The sequence below is a fragment of the Eumetopias jubatus genome, unplaced genomic scaffold, assembly GCF_037043125.1.
Source record: "Eumetopias jubatus isolate StellerSeaLion01/CBP00866 unplaced genomic scaffold, mEumJub1_p1.0 scaffold_17, whole genome shotgun sequence".
Taxonomy (NCBI): Eukaryota; Metazoa; Chordata; class Mammalia; order Carnivora; family Otariidae; genus Eumetopias; species Eumetopias jubatus.
Window position 1 is genome coordinate 15,556,085 of NW_028274823.1, and position 21,316 is coordinate 15,577,400.

Below are 21,316 nucleotides of genomic sequence, written 5' to 3' on the forward strand. Positions count from 1 at the left end.
AGCTGGAAGACATAGGCTTTAGAAGGCACGGATAGAGGACTGGGAGCAGTGTGTTGAACCTGACCTGGGAGGTGATCTCAAAACTGCCTTCTACCATGTGATGGATTATTATAAGGAACACGATCAGCTGTTCTCTATTTCTGGAGGGATGAGAAAAAAAAAAAGAGAGAGAGAGAGAGAACAAAAGAAAATGGGATCAAATTGCAGTGAAGACTGTTAAATAACAGAACGAATTAGTCCCAGAAGTTATGGGCATGCCTTTTGAGAAAGTCTTTAGAAACATTCTGTCTGTCCAAGATGATTCTGGACAGGGTCACCAGCTGTGGCTGCAAGCTGTTGGATGAGCCAGATGTCATTTCAGTGCCCTTCCTATCTCTGTTTCTGCAATTGTATAATATTATGCATAAATAGAGTAATACCAAATTACCCCATTTATACATTTTATGTATCTATTAATATGGACAACAGTTTCCTTTCCATTTTACCAGTAAAGTTTTGAATACAAATGTGACTCAGCCTCTCTCCATTACAGCTCTACATTCAGAGCTAATTGCCTTGCAGAACACTTAAGGAGTCATTTTTCATTATGATGGTGAGCAAGGAGAAAGCAGATGGCACAGTCATGTTATTGATTTGATGATCCTTGCCTGGCTTGTTGAATAAATGGAACTGAATGTATGGTCACTGCATCCAGACTTTTAGGACCTTCAACGTTCAGTTCAAATTATGTCAGACAGCAGGTTCATGGGGCAAGAATTCATTTATTCCTCCAAGGCTTCTAAATGGTAATTCCAGGGGCCAAGTAGAACTCCTCAAACTACTTCTTTGGAGTCATGCTTTTGAAGAAGAGGATGAGCTCTTTCTAAAGTTTTGCCAGTGCTTTATCTGCATGACCATCCTGAACTTGCTGCCCATCAGTTATGGATGTAGACCCAACTTACATGGGCTACGCTCATTGGCAAGTAATACTGTGGATAAAAGGAGGCAAATTATTCACTTTGCAGAGGACCATTAACTCTTTCCCTAAAAGTCCTTAGAGAAAGATGATTCTGGCCTTAAGTGGTTAATGTTGTTATAATCAGTGTTTACCTTTTTTAGAGTTACAGCACTACTACCATTGGTTCTGGCTTCTCCACTGGGCTGTTCATTAAGTATGAAGGGGAAGTCACACTCATAGATGCCTTTGGTAGGTCTTGTGGCACCATTTTACAGTAAATGATAGGAGATTAAATCAGCTCTCAGTATAACATGGAATTTTTCATCAAAACTTGAATATACTCCTTCCAAATGAATTTGCTAAGGAACGATTGGTCCTTTGGAGTGATCACCAGAAAAATGTTTATGTGCAAAGAAGAAATTCCCAGTGCCCTTGGCCCACATTTTCTTAGCAGTTTATCAGTTTGCTGGTAAGGAGACATATTTTCTCAAGCCATTTAATTTTCCTTTTTGGATCTAGGCAATTCATATCTGTCTGCCATTTCTGGGCCCTGGTAAAAGGTGTGCCGTCCTGCCTTCTGGCAAAAGGAGATTATTATTGTGGTCTTTTCTTATCAGACTTTACAACATGGCATAGTAAACATGAGGGTGGGGTAAATTCCCTCCTTCCACGAGAGATCCAGAGACCTTGGTTCTAGTTCCCACTGAGCTACAAGCTTCACAAATCTCTCCCTGTCTCTGGGTCTCCAGGTTTCTTTTTTTCTTTTTCTTTCTTTCCTTTTTTTTTTTTTTTCCAAAATGCAGGATAGAAGTAGATGGTTTCTAAGTCCATTTCTAAAGCTCCAAAACTTCTAAAATTCTCTGACATTCAGGATTACCATCTATCCTTGTTAAAGGCAGGTGGCCTTCTGCTAAATTCCCCTAAATGTATGTAAAGCAGGACTATTTAATTCATGGCCGATTAAAAGTGCAACATCTTACCAATTGGAAGTTTTATATAGAGACTATGGTGTAAGCCAGCATAGGAAATACTAGCAGGCTGACTTAGGCTTAAATTTTATTCATACCTGCAAAATTCGTATTTTGTTGTTTTGTTGCTTTGAAGGCAGCTTACTTACTCCAGACAAATTTTGATTTTCCCCTTTGGCTTTGTAAGTTGATTTGTTGAGTTGCTTACTTTTTCCTATTTTTCTCTTTGACCACAGTGATTATTTACCAGTCAATTCTAGAAATACCTAAACAGAGTGGCAGGTGGGGAGAAAAGAAAAGAAAATGTGTTGGCCATGCTTTCAGTACAGGGGGTCTCATTTTTCATGTCCATAAATTCTGACTTTCCGTGCGAGTTTGTTTCTAATTGCTCTATCTTGAGACTATTTGAGTTAACTTCCAGGCTGTTTCGCTCACTTCTACAGCATGTTTAATCAGCCATGTTCACTATTCTTCATGTTTCTTGTCCTTATTTTCTTCTTCGTTCCTTTTGCACATTAATCAATTTCTCTCAATTAACAATGGCACAAGATAAAAATTAAAATCTCAAATGGGAGGACCATGGCCATGTCACTTCACAGAGACACTGCGCAGGGAAAGAAAAAGCTTGCACTATCCCTGAAAGCATATAGCTAATGGCCTTTGACCATAACCAACCCCACTCTCTGCTATCCTCATGGGGGGAAGAAAGGATTTGGAAAGAGCATTATAGTGTGAGATTTTCTGGTTTTAAATTCTGGCTCAGTATTGAGGAGGGCACGTTCTGCATGGAGCACTGGGTGTTATGAACAAACAATGAATCATGGAACACTGCACCAAAAACTAATGATGTAATATATGGTGATTAACATAACAATAAAAAAAATTCTGGCTCAATAACTTATTTACTATGTGATTATAGGAAAGTGACTTAACCTCCAGGAGTTTATTTTTCTCATCTGTGAAAGAAAGGTTTATTACATGATAATTCAAAGAATGGTAATGAACATAGAGCAGAGTCACAACAAATGATATGTGTTAATAGTAAATACAACAGAAATTGATACTTTTATTTGCCAGATGCATTTTGTGAAGTTATCTGTCCTGACTATAACTAATATGTTGTATCTTATATATCTTAATTAATATGTAATCTCTTATTCCAGAAGATTCAAAATTATTTTTCTTGTCATAAAGGGTGGAACCTAGTTGTGCTCTTTGAAACTGAAATAACATGGTTTTGTAAAAATTATTATCCAAAAAAGGAATCAATGTTCAAATCATAAAAAATAGAATAAGTTTATGATAGGTTTAGCACATGCTACATTGGAAATATAAAGTGCCTTATTGTTTGTGTCATATTCCCCTAATATTCTGATTTTCCTTGAACCTTAAATCTAAGCAACCTAAGTTTTAATATTTTTCATCAAAGGTATAATGTTGAGCTTGATTTTAGTCCCCAAGATATGTAACGTGAATCCTACACGAATCATAAATACACAAAATCCAGTCTGTCAGAGATTATGGGCCTGAAGTAAAATTTTAACTAGTAAATTGTGCATTTGTATACTATATATACATATGCATTCTTTCTACATATTTTTTGGTGAGGAAGTTCTGTCACTTAAGGATAATTAATTTTATTCATCAATTAAATATTTATCAAGCAAGTACTAATTACCAAAACCTTGTTAGCAGCTGGGGATTCAAAGACAAAATGAGACCCAGCCACTGCCCTCCGAGAGCTTACTACCTGGGAAGAAAGTTAAAGAAAGTACACAGTGACTCCGATACATAGTAGGAGGCGGTAAAGAATTGAACCAGTAAATCCTATGGGACTTCGAGGAGAGTGAGGTCATGTTTATATGGAGGCTGAAGGCTTCATGGAAAAGGAACTGGCTTTTGAACTGGGCTTTGGAAACAGGCAGCTAAGAGGGAGAGCACATCTCAAGTATGAGGAACACCAGTGAGTATGAGTATGCCAAACAACACACATACACTCACGGGATCATAGGAAGAAACATACATGTGGAATTACAGGCCTGGCAACCATCATAAAAATATACTGTGTGGTCACCTTCCTTATTTTATAGATGAGAGAACTGAGGGCCCAAAAGTTTAAAATAACTGCCCAAGGGTGGGCTTGTTTGTGGTGCTCTGCAGGTGGGCATTGGCAAGGATTCTGTGGGTGGACGCCAAACCCGAAAGAATGCTGAAGAGAGGTTGAGGAGGACCTCACACTCCAGACTAAATGTCTGGACTCACTTCAATAAGCAATAAAATGCCAGCAAAGGCTTATGAGGAAGAGAATGATATGATTAGAATTGTGCTCTCTTTTGGCAGAAGTCCAGTGAGAGCGGCCAGTGCCCAGATGAAAACTGGAGACAGGAAGAATGGCAAAAACAAGATGTCTGCTCTATCTGCCAAAGGGGCAAAATCTACAGAGCTCTGTGATTATTTGCATATAAAATGGGAGAAAGAGAGAAGACAAGCAACTCCAGGATTTCAAACTTGAGCCACTCTGAAATGAACTGTACAAAAACAGTAGGGAAGTAGGCGGTGGTAACAGGGAGAGAGTCAAGGAAGAGTGACATGATGCCTAAAGAGCAGCAAATCCAGGTTGTGTTGCTGGCGCTTAATAGGTGAGCAGCGTTGGCTAGAGAGATCCAGAGTCAGGAGTCAGCTCCCCTGTGAGTGGAGAGGGCACGACCCTCGAAGGACTGGGTGGAGAAGATGAGAGGTTGGCTAAAGGATTCCGGGCAGATGAGGCAGACCAAGAACAGAGGGGAGGTGCTCTACGTCCATCATCTCTAAGTAGGTGCCTGAGGTAGATCAAGGCACACCAGAGGGGAGAGTTTCCAGAAGCTGGAGAGGTGAGGTAGGGACTATTCAACTGTCAAGCAGGACGGAGACATGGTGGCAAGTGAGAACTGAGGAAAGGGCATTTGAATGACTGTTTGTCATCTTGTTACTCCCTTGGAATGATACTAAGCTTCGTAACTGGATAGCTCTCTCTTTAAGCACTGTCTACTCTATGTCCATAGCACCTAACACAATTTGTCATTACAGGTTTATTTGTGTGACTATTTATTTTGTGTTTATCTCCACGTAGGCTGTAACCCCTATAGGGACAGGAACTTGCTGTTTTTTTCACTACCGTACATCCAGTGCCTGGCATGTAGCAGACGCGTTTAAATATTTCTCAAATTAATAAAGGTAGTACAAGAAGATTCACAATAGCTATATAACGATATTTTGGATAGAGGATAAGATTATTTCCTACTATTGATCTGTGGGCCTTTTTAACAGTAGGTATGTTTTTGACAGAGTCATATTTATTAACAATAATCTCAGGTATTTGTTCTTTGTTGTTGCCTGGGTTCTCGGCCTAATTTTATAGTTTATTTTGCCATGAAATGCCCCTTCCTTGTTTCTTCTTTATGAAGATACATATAGCGCATGTAAATAATATTTGGATTTGAGGTTGAAAGGTAACTACCATGCCAGATTTTTGATAATGAAGTCTTGATATGGTTAGTAGTTTAATTTACTTTTCCAGCCACCTCTAACAGAGAAGTGCTAAGATTAGATCAACAGGTGTTTTTCTCCAAGTGTGAAGATACAGTGGCAAAGTTATGGAAGGAAAATAGAGTCCTAAGGGACAGGAAAACTCAGAAGTTTCTGGAAAATGTGAATTAGCTTTAAAAACTAGCTTCAGAGGAAAAGAGTACCACACTGAGAATCTGCAGACCCAATCTATCTGGGACTGCACAGACCTACTTTTCACTGGTGCTGTGGGATAGTAATAGCTACTTTCCAGAATCATTAAGAAGGTTAAACCAGTGACTGTATGGAAAGCACCCGATACAATGCTCAGAATTACTAGTTCCCTTTCTCCCACCTCTTTTTCATTTAATTAAACCAAGGTCTCTTTTGTGTCATCATTATCCATGACACTGTGAGTAGACTATCATTTTAAACATTATACAATATTATAGATTTTTCAAAATAATCTGGTCATCCTGCCAAAACTTCTAAACCTAAAGAAAAACGATTCAAAAACTTAGACTTTCTACAGTATTCTTTTTGGTAATGTTAGACTCAATCAAATGTGGGGCAAGATCAGGGCAAAATTCTACTTTTAGTTGAAGCACATAGCTCCTTTTTTGGCTGTGGACATCTGGGTCCCTGGGATTTTTAATCTAGTGAGAAGACTTAATTTGCTTCTTATTAGTGAGAATCCATAAACAATAAAATCCATAATCTTCCATCACAAAGTTACAGCAATCATTATCATTTTCAATTTATGCTTTTGAAGAGCTCTATTTACTTTGTCCACATTTCATCTTAATGTGACTCTAAAACACTTGAGCACCTTGCCATCCAAGGTGATCGGAGACATGCCTGGTTGTTTAGTGTCATGCAGCAATTACTTGATGGGCCCTGTTTTCATGGGGATGTCAGTCTTTCAACCATTTTGAGGTCAGTAGAGAAAGTGGTGTATAGTGTACAAATGTCAACAGCAGAAATCCCACATTAACCTGAAGAGTCTGGCATGGTTGGCAGGAGTTTCTCACAAAGGATAGAGTAATGAAGCAGCAGGTTTATGGGGGGGGGGGGGCTGGGAACCTAATTAGTCTAGCTTCAGGAATGCCAAAAAACCTATTTAATATCTTTTGCTTTTACTCTTCTAAGCCACCAAGAGGGAAAATTTCTCACAAACACCTAAATTCATTATATTAAAAAAAAAAAAAGATTAGTGCATGGGGCAATCTGATGGATGAATCTGCAGTTTTTCTTTTGACCTCTGTTAAGATGAAAGCCATGGAAAGGACTTCACACATTTAGACCCTTATTACTTGCTATGAATTCCTAAAATACTTTCTGGTGGAAAGAGAATAAACTCCAAAGACAATGTCATATTTTAAATTTAAAAAATTACTAGCTGCTGCTCAAAAGAGATGGCTAAAAAACTAGCACTTGTGTATCTGTGAATCATTTATTTGTCGGTGCTGACATTCAGTTTCAGAGAGACCACCATGCTCCTCAGATGCTTCCACCTTCTCTTTATCCCCAAACTTATCCTTGTCTTCAGGGCTTTTATTCATGGTAATGAGGAGTACCTTTGGAAAAGCATCATTCAACATTTGGAAAGCTACATTTCAAAAAAGGGCCTTGTAAAAAATGTTGGGACTGGGCTAAGGACTGCAAGAGAACTTTTAATCTAATAAATAAGACTTATTAGTCATTGAATAGATATGCTAATATCTGGAGACATAAGTCACTCAAGAGCCAGGAGAAGGCTCCAAGCACCATGTTCATCCCATAGTAGGGATGGGGTCAAGAGTCGATCCATGAAGCTCCTTCTCTATCACCATCATCATGAAAAGTGTTTTTTGAACTGCTTTCTGTGTGTAGGGCACTGGGATAAGCACAGGCAGATATGTGGACTTCTTGCAAAGATATGAGATAAACCAAACTCTAGAAATGAGATAACCAATGTCAAAATTTCCTTTCCAAGAGCCAATATGGTTCTCGAATGATCACTGGAATGCATTTCTTCTTAAGTAGTAGATGGTACTATGTTAAGTTTTAATTGGCTGTATACATACCAAGTATCCTGATGAAGAGTAAAACAATAAGTTGTTTAATTTGTACATTGGTGTCAGTATTTGCCTTAATCAGGGAAAACTGGGATGTGAACATTAGAAAATTTCTCTCTACAAACACTTCCTGTTTTTTTTTTTCTTTAATTTATTTTTTGTTTGTTTGGTTGCAGTGAAGTCAGGGTTTTTTTTTATTTTTATTATTATTTCCCAACATCTTACTATGAAAATTTCAAACATGCAGCCAAGTGGAAAGAATTTTAACGACAGTATTCCCACCACCCAGATTCTACCATTAACATTACTTTACTTGCTTTATAATATATCTGTCCATCCACCCCATCCTACTATCCATACATCAATACGATGTTTTTGATGCATTTCAAAGTAGACTGCAGACAGCAGATAATATTGTATTTTGAAGTAGACTCAAAGAGTATTCTTAATCCTAGAAAAATACCTAGAAAACATTTATTAGTTTTTTTTAAAAACAAAGAACAAGCTCATCCTGAACTATGCACACACATATTCAACATAGTTCAATCTACAGGCTCTGAAAAAGTATCGTAAGTTAAGTCAAGGTTTTGTCTACCTTTATCAAGGAAGACATTTTCAGTACTCCCCCAAATGTTGGGCTTTGTGAGGACATGGGCTATGGATTATAGACAAATAAGCTCTCTGCTACAGATCATCAGGGAGAATTACCTGGCATGTTAGCTATCAGTATTTTTTTTTCCTCTATACTCTAGTAGTTTCCTAATTATTCCTTGAGTGTAGAAATAGAGATTTCTATGCCTCAATTCCCTCATTTACAAAGTGAGTCTTATAATACTGATTGCACAGGCTTGTCATGAGAATCAAATGTGAAAAATAAGAAAACACTTTGTAAAGAGTAAAGCACTATGCACATCTAAGATAGCATTATCGTTAGTAATCATAATGCATCTGCAATCGAACACAGCTGAGGTAATTGTCCACACTGCTACTTGGTTCTTTCAAATCAGTCAAAAAGATTTCAGAGGTTAAAGGGACAGAGTATTGGCAGTTGTCTTCACTCTGCCCATCTGTACGTCATCTTGTCAAGGATCTAGAAGAACCTTGGTGTATATCATACAGACTTGTTTTCATTAGTGAAGTGTCTGTTTTGGAAATCATCCCAGCCCTAAAACAGTACTTCCATTAGCTGGGCACAGTACCTATAATTATCCATCTCATCTGACCTGTGACAAACTATTCTACTTGCTGCATCCCATTTATATTTACCTTGGTGGTTCCGAAAGAAGAGCAAGGCATTCACTCAACATACGAGAAAGTACAGAGAGAGAATGTTTATTCCTTTGAATAAACATCTACAAATAAACTTTGTGTAGAAATTCCTGCAACAAGATATCATCAGGTATCATAAATGACAAATCATTTTTAAGTGATGGAAACCCTCTGTCTCCATATGGGAAAAACTCTGTTACATGAATATCTTAAATTTATAGGGTATAAAGTAATATAGCTTCCATTTTTGTGTCAGGATGGATACAAATCAAGAAAGTGAAGAGCAAGGTCAAAGCTAGCTAGGGAACCAAGAAAAGATCAAATAATCAGGGAGGTGAGTTCAGTATCAATTACTGTTATTGAGAACTTGCCAGATCTCTGGCACATTTTGCTTAAGGGGAATAAAAAAGAAAGACAGATTTGGAATTACCCTTACCCTCAAAAAGCATCCACTTCATAAGAGTTGGATAGAGCAAATAATTGGAGATGGAAAAATTACACATTGTAAGTAAATGGAATGGAATATGTAAAAAGGGAGAAATAAGCATGGTTTGTGATTTAATTACAAGTTATACTCAACATTGTGTGTGTGTACAATGTGCATAACATCACAGCAATGAGAAGACCTCTAAGAGGACACATACAGTTACCCCCAAATTCAAAATATGATTTTCATGTAGGAAAAGGAGAATCAGAGGCAAAGATTGGTTGTGCCATCTGAGGGGGAGGATTCCCTGGCCCATGAGCTCCAGCTGTCTGGTGCTGGTAACAAGAGCATATATTAAATATACTGAGATGGCGGCATCAAGCTATCATCCTCTGACACCACTACACATTCCAAACATGCAAGTAAGCTCCTTAATTTTGTTCCATAATTATGAAGCAAACTTCTAATCACATTTATAATTTTGGCATCCTATACGACACACATACTGGGAAAAAATAAGCACCCCGAAAGGGTCAAAAACTTGTTTGCCATGCTAGTGAGATTTCTCACTGTAGTTACAACAAATTGGGGTGTGTGTTTGAATATACACACGCACTTATATTATACACAAACATACATACATATTTAACACGTAGTTTTAAGAGAAACACTGGCAAATCAGAATTTATAGCAATGCAGACTTCTAGATATTTTGGTAAAAGTTTGCATTCTAATAAATTCTACCATGCTTTACATTAGAACCATGTAAATATCCTCATTGTGCTGCTTGGTAGTATTGTTTATTTCTTCTGTTTAGTCTACATGTTTTGCTTAACCGCTGATGGCTCCACATTCATCTTACCTGACTGTCCAGGAGGAGGGGCACCTGATGATCCTCGTGGTAGACAAAGGAAAACAGTCAGAACAGCAGCTCTGTTCCCAGCACATGGTTCAATGGCTATGGGTTTGGGTGCTCCCTGAAAAAGAAAACCCAATTTTAAATTTGCATTAATTGACAGGACATTGCTATTTTACTTTTCTCCTACCCATGCTTCAGTCAGCTAAACTGTACACTCCTAGGTGTATGGGGACACACAATGTCTCATTTTTTAATAGTTCAATTTAATATTTTCTCATAGTAATACGGTGTTTTTGTGGTGGTGGTCATTAACATTTAGAAGACTTTTTTTTCTTGGGGAGTTAAAAATTGGTACATATTTTTGAAAAGTACTCTTCTATTTTTAGCTTGCTTTATTTCTTTAATAGACTTTATTTTTAAAAAATTTTTAGACTTTATTTTTTAATAATTGTTATAGGATTATTTTTTAAATTCACATATAATGTATTACTGGTTTCAGAGGTACAGGTCTGTGATTCATCCATCTTATATAAAACCCAGTGCTCATTACATCACATGCATATGATGTAGACTTTATTTTTTAGAGCAGTTCTGGGTTCACAGTAAAAGTGAGAGGGAGGTACAAGATTTCCCCCACACACTTTGCCCTAACATATGCATAGCCTCCCACATCATCAGTTGTCCCCACCTGAGAGGTATATTTGTTACAACTGATGAACCTTCAGTGACACATCATACTCATCAGAGGTCCATAGTTTGCATTAGGGTTCACTCCTTTGTTATAGTCTATGGGTTTGGACAAATGTAAATGACATGTATCCACCATCATAGTATCATACAAAGTATATTCACTGCCTAAAAATCCTCTGTGTTCCACCTATTCATCCCTTCCTCATTACCCCAAACCCTGGCAACCACTGATCTTCTTACTGGCTCTATAGTTTTGCCTTTCCCAGAATGTCATATAGTTGGAATCATAGAGTTTAGCCTTTTCACGTTGACTTCTTTCACTTAGTAATAAATATGCACTTAAGGGTTAGGATTAGGGTTAGATTTAGGCCATGTCTTTTCATTCCTTTTTAGTGCTGAGTAACACTGCATTGTCTGGATGTACCACAGTTTATTTATCCATTCACCTTCTGAAGGACATCCTGGATGCTTCCAAATTTCTACAATTAAAAATAAAGCTACTATATGGAATACCTCAGTGGCTCAGTCAGTGAAGTGTCCAACTCTTGACTTTGGCTCAGGTCATGATCTCCGGGTCATAAGATTGAGCCCCACATCGGGTCTCACGCTGGGCATGGAGCCTGCTTAAGATTCTCTCTCTCCTTCTGCCCCTCCCCACCACTTGCATGTGTTTTCTTTAAAAATATAAATAAATAAAATAAACAAAGCTACTATAAACATACATGTGGAGGCTTTTGTGTGAATACAGGTTTTCAGCTCCACTGGGTAAATATCAAGGAGTGTGACTGCTGGATCATATAGTAGAAGCACATTTAGTTCTTTAAGAAACCATCAACTGTCTTCCAAAGTGGCTGTACCATTTTGCATTACCACCAGCAATGAATAAGAGCTCCTCTTGCTCTGCCTCTTCACCAGCATTTGGTGGTGTCAGTGTTCCAGATTTCGGCCATTCTAATAGGTGTGCAGCGGCATCCTGTTGCTGTTTTAATTTGAACTTCCTCTGATGATATGTGATATGAAGCATCTTTTCATATGTTTATTTGCTATTCTGTATGTCTCCTTTGGTGAGGTATCTGTTAAGGTCTTTGGCCCACTTTTAATTTTCTTGTTTCTTATTGTTGAGATTTAAGAGTTCTTTGTGTATTTTGGAAAGCAGTTTTTTTATCAGATGTCTCTCTTGCAAATATTTTCTCCCACTTTGTGGTTTGTCTTTCCATTCTCCTGATATTGTCTTCTGAAGAGCAGAATTCCAGCTTAGTAATTATTTCTTTCACAGATTGTGCTCTTGGTGTTGCATCCAAAAAGTCATTGCCATATGCCAGGTCATCCAGGTTTTCTTCCAGGTTATCGTCTAGGACTTTTATAGTTTTGCAGTTTACATTTAGGTCTATGATCCACTTTGAGTTAATTTTTGTGAAGGGTATAAGGTATCTATCTAGATTCATTTTTTTGCATTGGATGTCCTGTTGTTCCAGAACTGTTTCTTAAAAAGTCTATCTTCACTTCATTGCATTGCATTTGATCCTTTGACAAGGATCAATTGACTGTATTTATGTGGATCTATTTCTGCACACTCTATTCTGTTCCATTGATCTAATTGTCTATTCTTTCACCAATACTACACTGTCATGATTACCGTAGGTTTATAGTAAGTCTTGAAGTTGGGTAGAGTCAGGCCTCCCGACTTCAATACTCTGTTGGCTATTCTGGGTCTTTTGCCTCTCCATATAAAATTTAGAGTCAGTTTGTAGATATTCACAAAATAACCTGCTGGCATTTTGATTGGGACTGCTTTGAATCTATAGATCAGGTTGGGAAGAACTGACATCTTGACAATATTGATTATTCATATTCATGAACACAGAATATCTTTATTTAGTTCTTTTTTATTTTATTCCTCAGAGTTTTGTAGTTCTCCTCATGCAGATCTTATACATATTTTGTTAGATTTATACCTAAGTATTTCATTTTGAGGAGTAGTAGTATAAATACTATTGTATCTTTAATTTTAAATTCTACTTGTTCATTGCCGGTATGTAGGAAAGAACCTGACTTGTATTTTAACCTTATATCTTGCAACCTTGCTATAACTGCTTATCATTCCAGGAGTATTTTTGTTGATTCTTTTGGATTTTTCTACATAGAAAATCATGTCATGTGTGACTGAAGATAGTTTCATTTCTTGCATCCCAATCTGTATACCTTTTATTTCTTTTTCTTGTCATAATGCATTAGCTACAACTTCCAGTACAGTGTTGAAAAGGAGTGGTGAGAAGGGGACATCCTTACCTTGTACTTGATTTTAGTGGGAATGCTTCAAGTTTCTCACCATTAAGCATGATGTTAGCTGTAAGATTTTTGCAGATATTCTTCATCATGTTAAGGAGGTTCCCCTCTATTCTTAGTTTACTGAGAGTTTTTATACAGCTTGTATAGGAAAAGTAAGCTAAATACTTGATTATTTCCTTTTATTTATCAATTTTCAAAATAATTATTTGCTAGCATTCTCCAAACATGACAATTTATATTATCATTATAAATTTATAACTTTTAATATTTCTGATGTGTTTCAAATGATAGCTGTTATAATTTTGTTATTTGTTTTATTAATAGTTCAAATTGTACTATCTTTGAACAATGAGAATATCTTCAAATTGGCTCCTGAGTGCTGACATGACCACAAAAGCCTTTGATAGCTTCCTTGTCTTTTGCCTGTCCCAGACCTATAATCAGACATTTCTCTAAGGAAGCTTGCTGGGAAGTGGTATTAATTCCAGACATAAGAGGTATTTATTGCTACTGGACTGGCCATTTTTCTAGGAAGTTTTAGACAACAAAGCTCAGTGTCATAAATTGGATTTCCAAAGAAGCAGACTCCGTGGGAGATAGAGATAGCAAGCAGAGGTTCTTATGGTCGAAAAAAAAAAGTAGAAGGAAAAAGAAGGAAGCCTCATTAGACAGAGGGAAAGGGCTGAACTGAGATGCAGAGCCAAGAGGAGACCTAGAGTCAGAATAATCCTTCAACAATCACGTTGGGCCAGGAGGGCCTGGCCTTTATACTCCCTCAAAGATCAGTTCTTACATATCATTGCCCTTGGGAAGGGTCATGACCTTGGAAAATGTGGCTGTCTGCTGTTATGGTAATACCTGAAGGGGCTGACAGCTGAAGATAGTGAACAGCATTCCCAGAAGCTGAACATCATGTGTCTTCAATAAAGGTGGATTTGTGTAAAATATCGATGTGCCCTCCATACTCAGAATTTTTTTTAAGAGGAAAGATATGCCATGAATTCATAACAATATTGCCAATTCAAATTTAATTTTTTTATTTAACTTCTTTGAATTTTTGTATCTCTTTTCTCTTAGATTGAAAATCTTGATACCTAGTAATACTGATAATTACTTTTATTATAGGATAAAATACAATTTAAATATAGTTTTTTATATTATATGACAGTAGAATTAATTAAAATTGACTTCTTTGTAGTTTTGGGGATTTTTTTGTCTTAAGGATCCTACTAAGAACATATTGCATGTTTAAATACTTCCTGTTTAAAATCACTTGGAAAAAAAATAAAATAAAATCACTTGAAATAGGTCCTCTCTGTGTGGTTTTGCCACTGATTCCATCCCAATTTAGGTAAGTTTGTGAATTCAGAGGTTTATTGTTTTGAGGGATTGTTCCCCTTTCCACTTTTATTTAATATTGCTTTATAATTTTAAGACCTTGATATGGCTCCAGGGTCAGATCTAAAAAATAAAGTACACTTAGAGAGGTTTACCATCCACCCTCGTTCCCTTCATGCCGTTCCCTTTTTAGGAAGGAAGTTTTTGTGTGGATAGAAGTTCTCAGATCCTTGGAGTAAATATCAAGGAGTATGACTGCTGGATTGTATGGTGCCATGTTTCATTTTAACACCAAATCCTGGCACAAAAGAGATGTGCAGTAGGCCTACATTTGAATAAATGAATACATGTCACTATATTTGATGGGTAGTCTGTGAGCCACAAAGTTATGCAACTTTTGTTGCTTTCTCATAATTGTTTCCTGCCAGCAATGATGTACTGCCCAATACAGTTTATCTAATTAAGTGATCACAACCCCAAATATTTTGTTAGCATATCTTTAATATCACTTCAGTGAAATACATATGTCATAATCACCAATTAAGGCACTTGTATAAACAATATGACCTTAGGAATACAGTAAATGAAAATATGATAATAATTACAGTAGTAATAGCTAGTATTGTATTAAGTATTATACTGTGAATTAGATATTCAAAATTCTTCACATATATTAACTCATTTAAATCTTACAGTGAGAACACCAAAGCAAAGTTAAAATTACCTATTTAAATGTATATAACTAGGAAGGAGCAGGGCTGAGATTTATACTCAGGCAGGCTGCCTCCTGAGTCCATCTTCTTAACCACTGTGTAGTGTATCATATGTGTGCATATACAAACAAATATGCACCCACACACGTACATAAGTACATGTGCAAGCACACTGGTGTGCAAACACACACATTCCATGCACACACGTGTGGACACAAACATGCACAAGGAATTTAGGTGTAAATACAATGCCACCTCTGAAACAGTGAGGATATCATTTTAGCATAGGAAAGGTGATTTTGGCTACCTCACTGAAAAAACTGCAAGTGAGACATGGCTGACATGTCAAAGCAACACCTATGCATGAAGACAAATAGAAGAAAAAAATGCTGGTTTAATTATTAGAACAAATGATTTGTTTGTTTGTTTGTTTTGTTGATCATATTTGAACTTTTCAGAAGAAATACAGACATATGTAGTCATTCACCAAGAATATTTTAGAATACTGCCGTTTCCAGAAAGTTTAACGAGGCATTAAAGATAAAATATGTCCCCTTTCATGTAAAACTTAGACTGAAATTTCTGGTGACAACAGTTTTATGTGTTTATAAAGGATTTCTCCTTTATAGCAACATAAATCTCGTGTTTTAAAATTTTCCTCATACAGATACATTTTGGGAGTTTTCAAAATAAAGGTGAAAGTGGTCATGATGGCAGAAGTAAAGGGCAAAAAAATCTTCCAGGAATATGCTGTAAGCCATGTTGCAATACTTGTATCAAGTTACATGATCTACGGTTTTACACTTTAAAGCTTACATTTAATTTAACAGACTTATTTTTGAAAATGTTAAGTCAAAATCAGCATAAGTACATAGATATTCTCCAATGATGTAAATATTTAGAGAATAGGCTTGTCATATTCCAAGGCTAACAGAAAAATACTATGAATGTTTTGAACCATATTTCTAGGCTTCTGAAATTTATTCTAATTTAATAAATGCAAAGTATATGTAAAGGTCAATTGGTTAAAATATACTAAGAGAAAATAAAATGAATTCAGGCTTAAATAATGGTGATATATCAGAATTATTAAAATCCTCTTTAATATACTTAAGAAATACTTCTCTCTACCATCAGGCAAGGTTTTCTTTGTTGTTTTGTTTTCAAGCTCTCAATGCAATAATTGGAACTATTCAAAATATCCAAATTTATGTTAAAATATTTTATTACAAAAATGAGAACAAAATAAGTTTATGATTACAACAAAATAAAACAACAACAAAAAACAGTTGAGAAACAGTGATTCTTGGTTTAGGGGATATAGTAAAACAGGAAACAATCTGAGAGTACATCAGTTGACTGTGTTGTCAGGCTACCTTTCTGCTGTTTTTAACACTGGAAGAAAAGGTTTTAAACATCAAATGCTAATGCCAAAAGCACCAACTGAGAGAAAAATTAGTAAAAAAAGAACTGTAAATTTCGGGTGGAAAATGACTTAATTATTTAACATCAGAGAATCAGCAACAGATGAAGAGTGTAGTAAGATATCTTGACCATGGAAAAAGAATTATGCTTGTATAAAAGCCACTTCTGTGCTCAATAATTCATAAATAAAATAAAAGCGTCCTCAATAATTCCTTACTCTTAATTCTGCTGCTATTGTACAGAAAACTTTCAGAAATTTCTTTATATTGATAAACTATATGAAAAGAGCTTATAATTCTGTTTTAAAATCAAACTGGCTTACAACTTTTTCTATTTTGGCTATAAAATTTTAATAAAAGGATATTAGCAAAAATACGAATTATTCATTTTGTTAAAAATATTAATGACTAGCACGGCTCTTTGACTTTTCTGGCAAGAATTCACATAATTTAAAAAATTATTTCCAAAGAATTTGTAGGAAATCTCACTTTCAATAAAGAATTTTAAGTAAAAAAGGGAAAAAAACCACTTCATAGCACTTGATTTTTGCAGCAGAAAATAGCAAAACCCCATGAATGATATTTCTGATACCTTGAGGTTTGCCAGTTGTTTAGCAATAGATACATAACCATGAATCAAAATCATTTCACAATGACATAACATGTTCACTGAACTGTGCAATTTATCATGCATTTTCCATGGCTGCCTTTGAAAGAGATAAGGCATGGGTTTGTTTGCCCATAGCACTTCGAGCCTGTGATTTACTTCCAGGCAGTTTCATATTTGTTGTACTGCAAGAAGCTGGTGTTAGACCGTGCCAGAAAATATCATTGACAGTTATATAATTAGCAGTCCTTGTTTATTAAGCACACAGCACTTTTAGAGTGAAAAAGACTTGTTTTGTTCACTCTAGTGTTTTTGAAACTATTGTACTCAAGTTCTTGTTTTTAGAGGCAAAAATTCTGTGTTATCTCTTTCCATTTATCAGCTATTAAAGACAAGCAAGTTACCAGAGAAGCTTCTGGAATCATAAGGATTTTCAAGATGACAGTTCTTAAAATTTATAATGACTGAAAAAGAAATATTCTGAAAGTGAGGACACCCTTTGACGTAGCCTGGGAAACTGCTACTGCAAGAATCACGGGATGCTTGGAAGATACCAGTGGGCAGAGTCGGCTGCATACTTGTTCCTTCCTCTACTGGCCTGCTCAAAGAGTAAATGAGCGAGCGATTCACTTCCAGAAATCACACTGAAGCCCCATCACAGAAAACCCTCACCCCAGCAGCTGAGGATTTAACAAAATTATTTGATGTCCTTGGACTAGGCCTCAGAAGATTAAAAAAAAAAAAAAAAGATGTTTCCTTCCTCAAAAACATTCACTATTTTCCAAAGTAAGTTTGCAAACTCAAATTCCTTCAAGGCCCAGGTGGGTAATTTAATAATAGCTAACATTTCTTCAAAGCTCACAATACGCCTTGTGCTGTGCTACATGCTTACACGAGTTTAACCTTACTCCATGAGCTAGGAACTATTCCCATTTTACAGATAATGAAACTGAAGCTCAGAGGGTTTAAGTAACATAATTAGAGTTGTAGACATAATAGGTGACAAAGCCATGATATGGAACAATGTAATCTACCTTCTAAGCTTGTATGCCTAACCATTATGCATAATGCCTATAGTAGGAAAGAAGACTGTCTTAACTTCTAGAATAAGACAACAAAAAGTAGTGGGTACTATAGTGAACTGGAAAGTATAAGATCTCTTTAAAGACATTAAATCTCAAAATTGTTGCTGTCAAAAGAAGACATCTATGGGCCAAAATGGTTTGATGGCTGGCACTTTGTGACCTTTATAATGTGGAGTCCAAAATGGCATTTCAGGATTGCCATGCTCTTGTCAAATGTCATCTTTTATTCTGCACAAGCCTGTGTTTTAGTCAGTGTAAGTGTTCACTATTCAACAACTGTGCCCAGGGTTTCCGGAATCTGTGCTGTCTTCACTCATAATATCCCTACTGTCTAGGAGATCTTTCCTATAGGCCTCTAATTTTTCTAAAATCATTCACCCCCCAAAGCCAACCCATCCATGAATCCTTCCTTCGTCTGAGGTATTGAGTCTCTCTCCCTTTAGTTCTTTAATCGTACCTTTTATGCTCCTCCTCATTTTTCACCTTGAATGACACTCACAGATACCCTATCATCCACTGAACAATCTCTTTGAGGATAGGCCCAGTTTCTTGTTCATCCCTCTTGTCCCTGCACTCATTTCTCCCTTTGAAATGCCTAAGCATGGTGCCTATGCCACTTTTGGGGACTTATGTCTCCCCGTCTTTTACTCTAGCTATTGATGTATATGTCATATGTCTCTGTTAGATTTCTGCTCCGCCAAGCCAGACGCCAAGCCAGACACCATGTTGGATTCCTCTTTACTTTACCTATATCATCAAATAGAGTATATTTTTCACATGATAAGTGAGTGAATTAAAGAATAAATGAAATTGTCACATGGTAGGCATGACTCAGTTCCTCCAAATTATGGATACTAAGGGGATAATAAAACATTGAAAAATAATATTAACTAACATTTGTTGTGTACTTACTAGGTTTCAAGTGCTATGCTAAGCATTTTACATGCATTATTATATTATTTTCTATAAGATGGAGAAATTAAAATTCAGAAAGGTCAGATAATATTCTCAGGGTGACACAGTGAGGGAGGGGCAGATCCAGGGACAGACTGAAACTCAGATCTGTCTGATTCTAGTATCTTGGTTTTTAAACACCTTAGGATACTGCTAAAAATACAGCTTAAGGAGACAAAGAATATCTCATTCTTTCAGCTTTGCTATTAATGTAGGAATGAACTTACGATATCACTTTAAAAGTCATATGCATGCACCTGCCTCGTTCCTAACCAGGGTTCAGAACATTTGAGTTCTTGGACCAGCTCTGCTACCATGTATTTGTGTGATACTGGGCATGTTGCTAAGTCAATTTCCCCAACTGAAAAGTGAACAAGTAGGTTGTATGATTTTTAGGGTCCCTTTAACATTCTGTGACTATGATTTATGGACAAGCTCCAGAATGTGTAACATACCAATATCTAAGTACAGTGAAATTTGAAATTTCTAATCTTTAGTCATTTTTTCTTGTTCAGTTACTTTAAATGACGCATCAAATTTTTAAAGCACATTATTATACCATATGATGAACACATCACATAAGACTAAATGGCCACCATCGCATGCCAAAAAAGCAATTAGAAAATTGAATCAAGGAATTAAGGATTGATGTGGATATGTTATACCTGTCAGCAGTAATAAGTGTTTTGACAAGGACAGAATAAAGTCTGACAGTATGCACAAATACTAATCTGATATATGAGTGAAATATTAAAAATGCAAACAACTGCACATTAATCACTCTAACATTTCCCTACTAAACTACTTTTAATGCTATTCTTATCAGAATCCAACTATAAATAAAAATGAGTCTTTTGAACAGCTTGCACAACTGGGTATTTGCAGTTTAATGAGTGTTTATATTGATATGAAATTTAGTTTTTAGTCACATTAGGAAAATAGAATTAATTTACTGAGCATAGAATTAAGTCAGCCTGATGGCTTGGCTTACAGCTAATCAAGGGCGTTGATTCCATAGGATCAACAAATACCAAGACTCCAGATCTCCAGCACAGATTCTCTGATTTCATTGTTTACACTTGGGAAAAACGAAAGTGAAAATCGTATTCCTTCCTAATTTACTATTTGCTCTGCATGAAATGATAAAGGAAAAAAACACATTAGCTAGCTTTACTCACTAAGAGAAGAATTCATATTAATAAAAGAAATTAAGTTGATGGACACTGTCAAAACCAGGATTAAACTGCATTAGAAGCAAACTCAAAGAGAATAAAGTATTGCATGTGGGAATAGGTAAAGGAATAAAACATACTATTCACAGAATCAGTATGCTGCTCTCGAGATTCCAAAGGTATTCCAATTGTAAGCTTAATTTTCATATTGTACCAAATATTTTTTCCTTTGTTGAAATACCTCCATGTTTGATCTCTGTTCAAAATTTCTCACTACACACACACACACACACACACACACACACACACACACACACACAGAGGTTTATATCTATAGTATAATATCTGGTTTAACTGAGCTTTTCAGTTATTTTAATTGTGTGGGACCGACTTGGGGAGTGAAGAGGCTGCTTGTGATCGCAGCAGTTTTACTACTGATTTTTAAACATGTCGTTAGATCCCAGAAAATGAGGATATTATCTCCTTTGGAAATATTAGATAATCACGCTTTGCTCTGAGTTGGTCAATAAATATGAATGCTAATAGGAACTGACTTTGAACATATTATCTTTAAAAGTTGATTCCTGACAGTATTTTTAAAAATTCGAAATAGATTATTTATTAAACAGTTGCCAAACTGCACTTTTCTCTAGTGCAAAAAGCAACCTATCCACTGCACTTCATATATTTATTTCAAAATTGGGACCATCATTTTGACCTCAAAAAGTATTAAGCATTAAGAGACAGATGTGCCTGCTGAATCACCTGACTTCCTGTCTTGCTTAAGCCCGGCCCTGTGCTTTTGTTCAGGCTATTCTATCCCCCCGCGCTACCGGCCAACAGCCACATTTCGGCAAGATCTGGTGCAAAACTCATCTGCAAGAACCCATCCCAGGTCATCCTAGGCCACTCCCAAACCTCCTCACTCTACTTTCTCTCAATAAGTAGGAGTTGGGGCACCTGAGGGGCTCAGTCATTTAAGCA

The 21,316-nt window shown here is 36.3% G+C and overlaps 1 protein-coding gene across 1 annotated transcript in view; it reads right to left on the reverse strand.

Moving 5' to 3' along the window:
- ATRNL1 (attractin like 1) overlaps positions 1-21,316 on the reverse strand; it is an 867,795-nt gene that overhangs the window by 102,384 nt on the left and 744,095 nt on the right. The window contains exon 28 of the mRNA XM_028121803.2: positions 10,064-10,178. Within this exon, the coding sequence (XP_027977604.1) occupies positions 10,064-10,178 (115 nt within the window). The remainder of the gene's footprint in view (positions 1-10,063; positions 10,179-21,316) is intronic.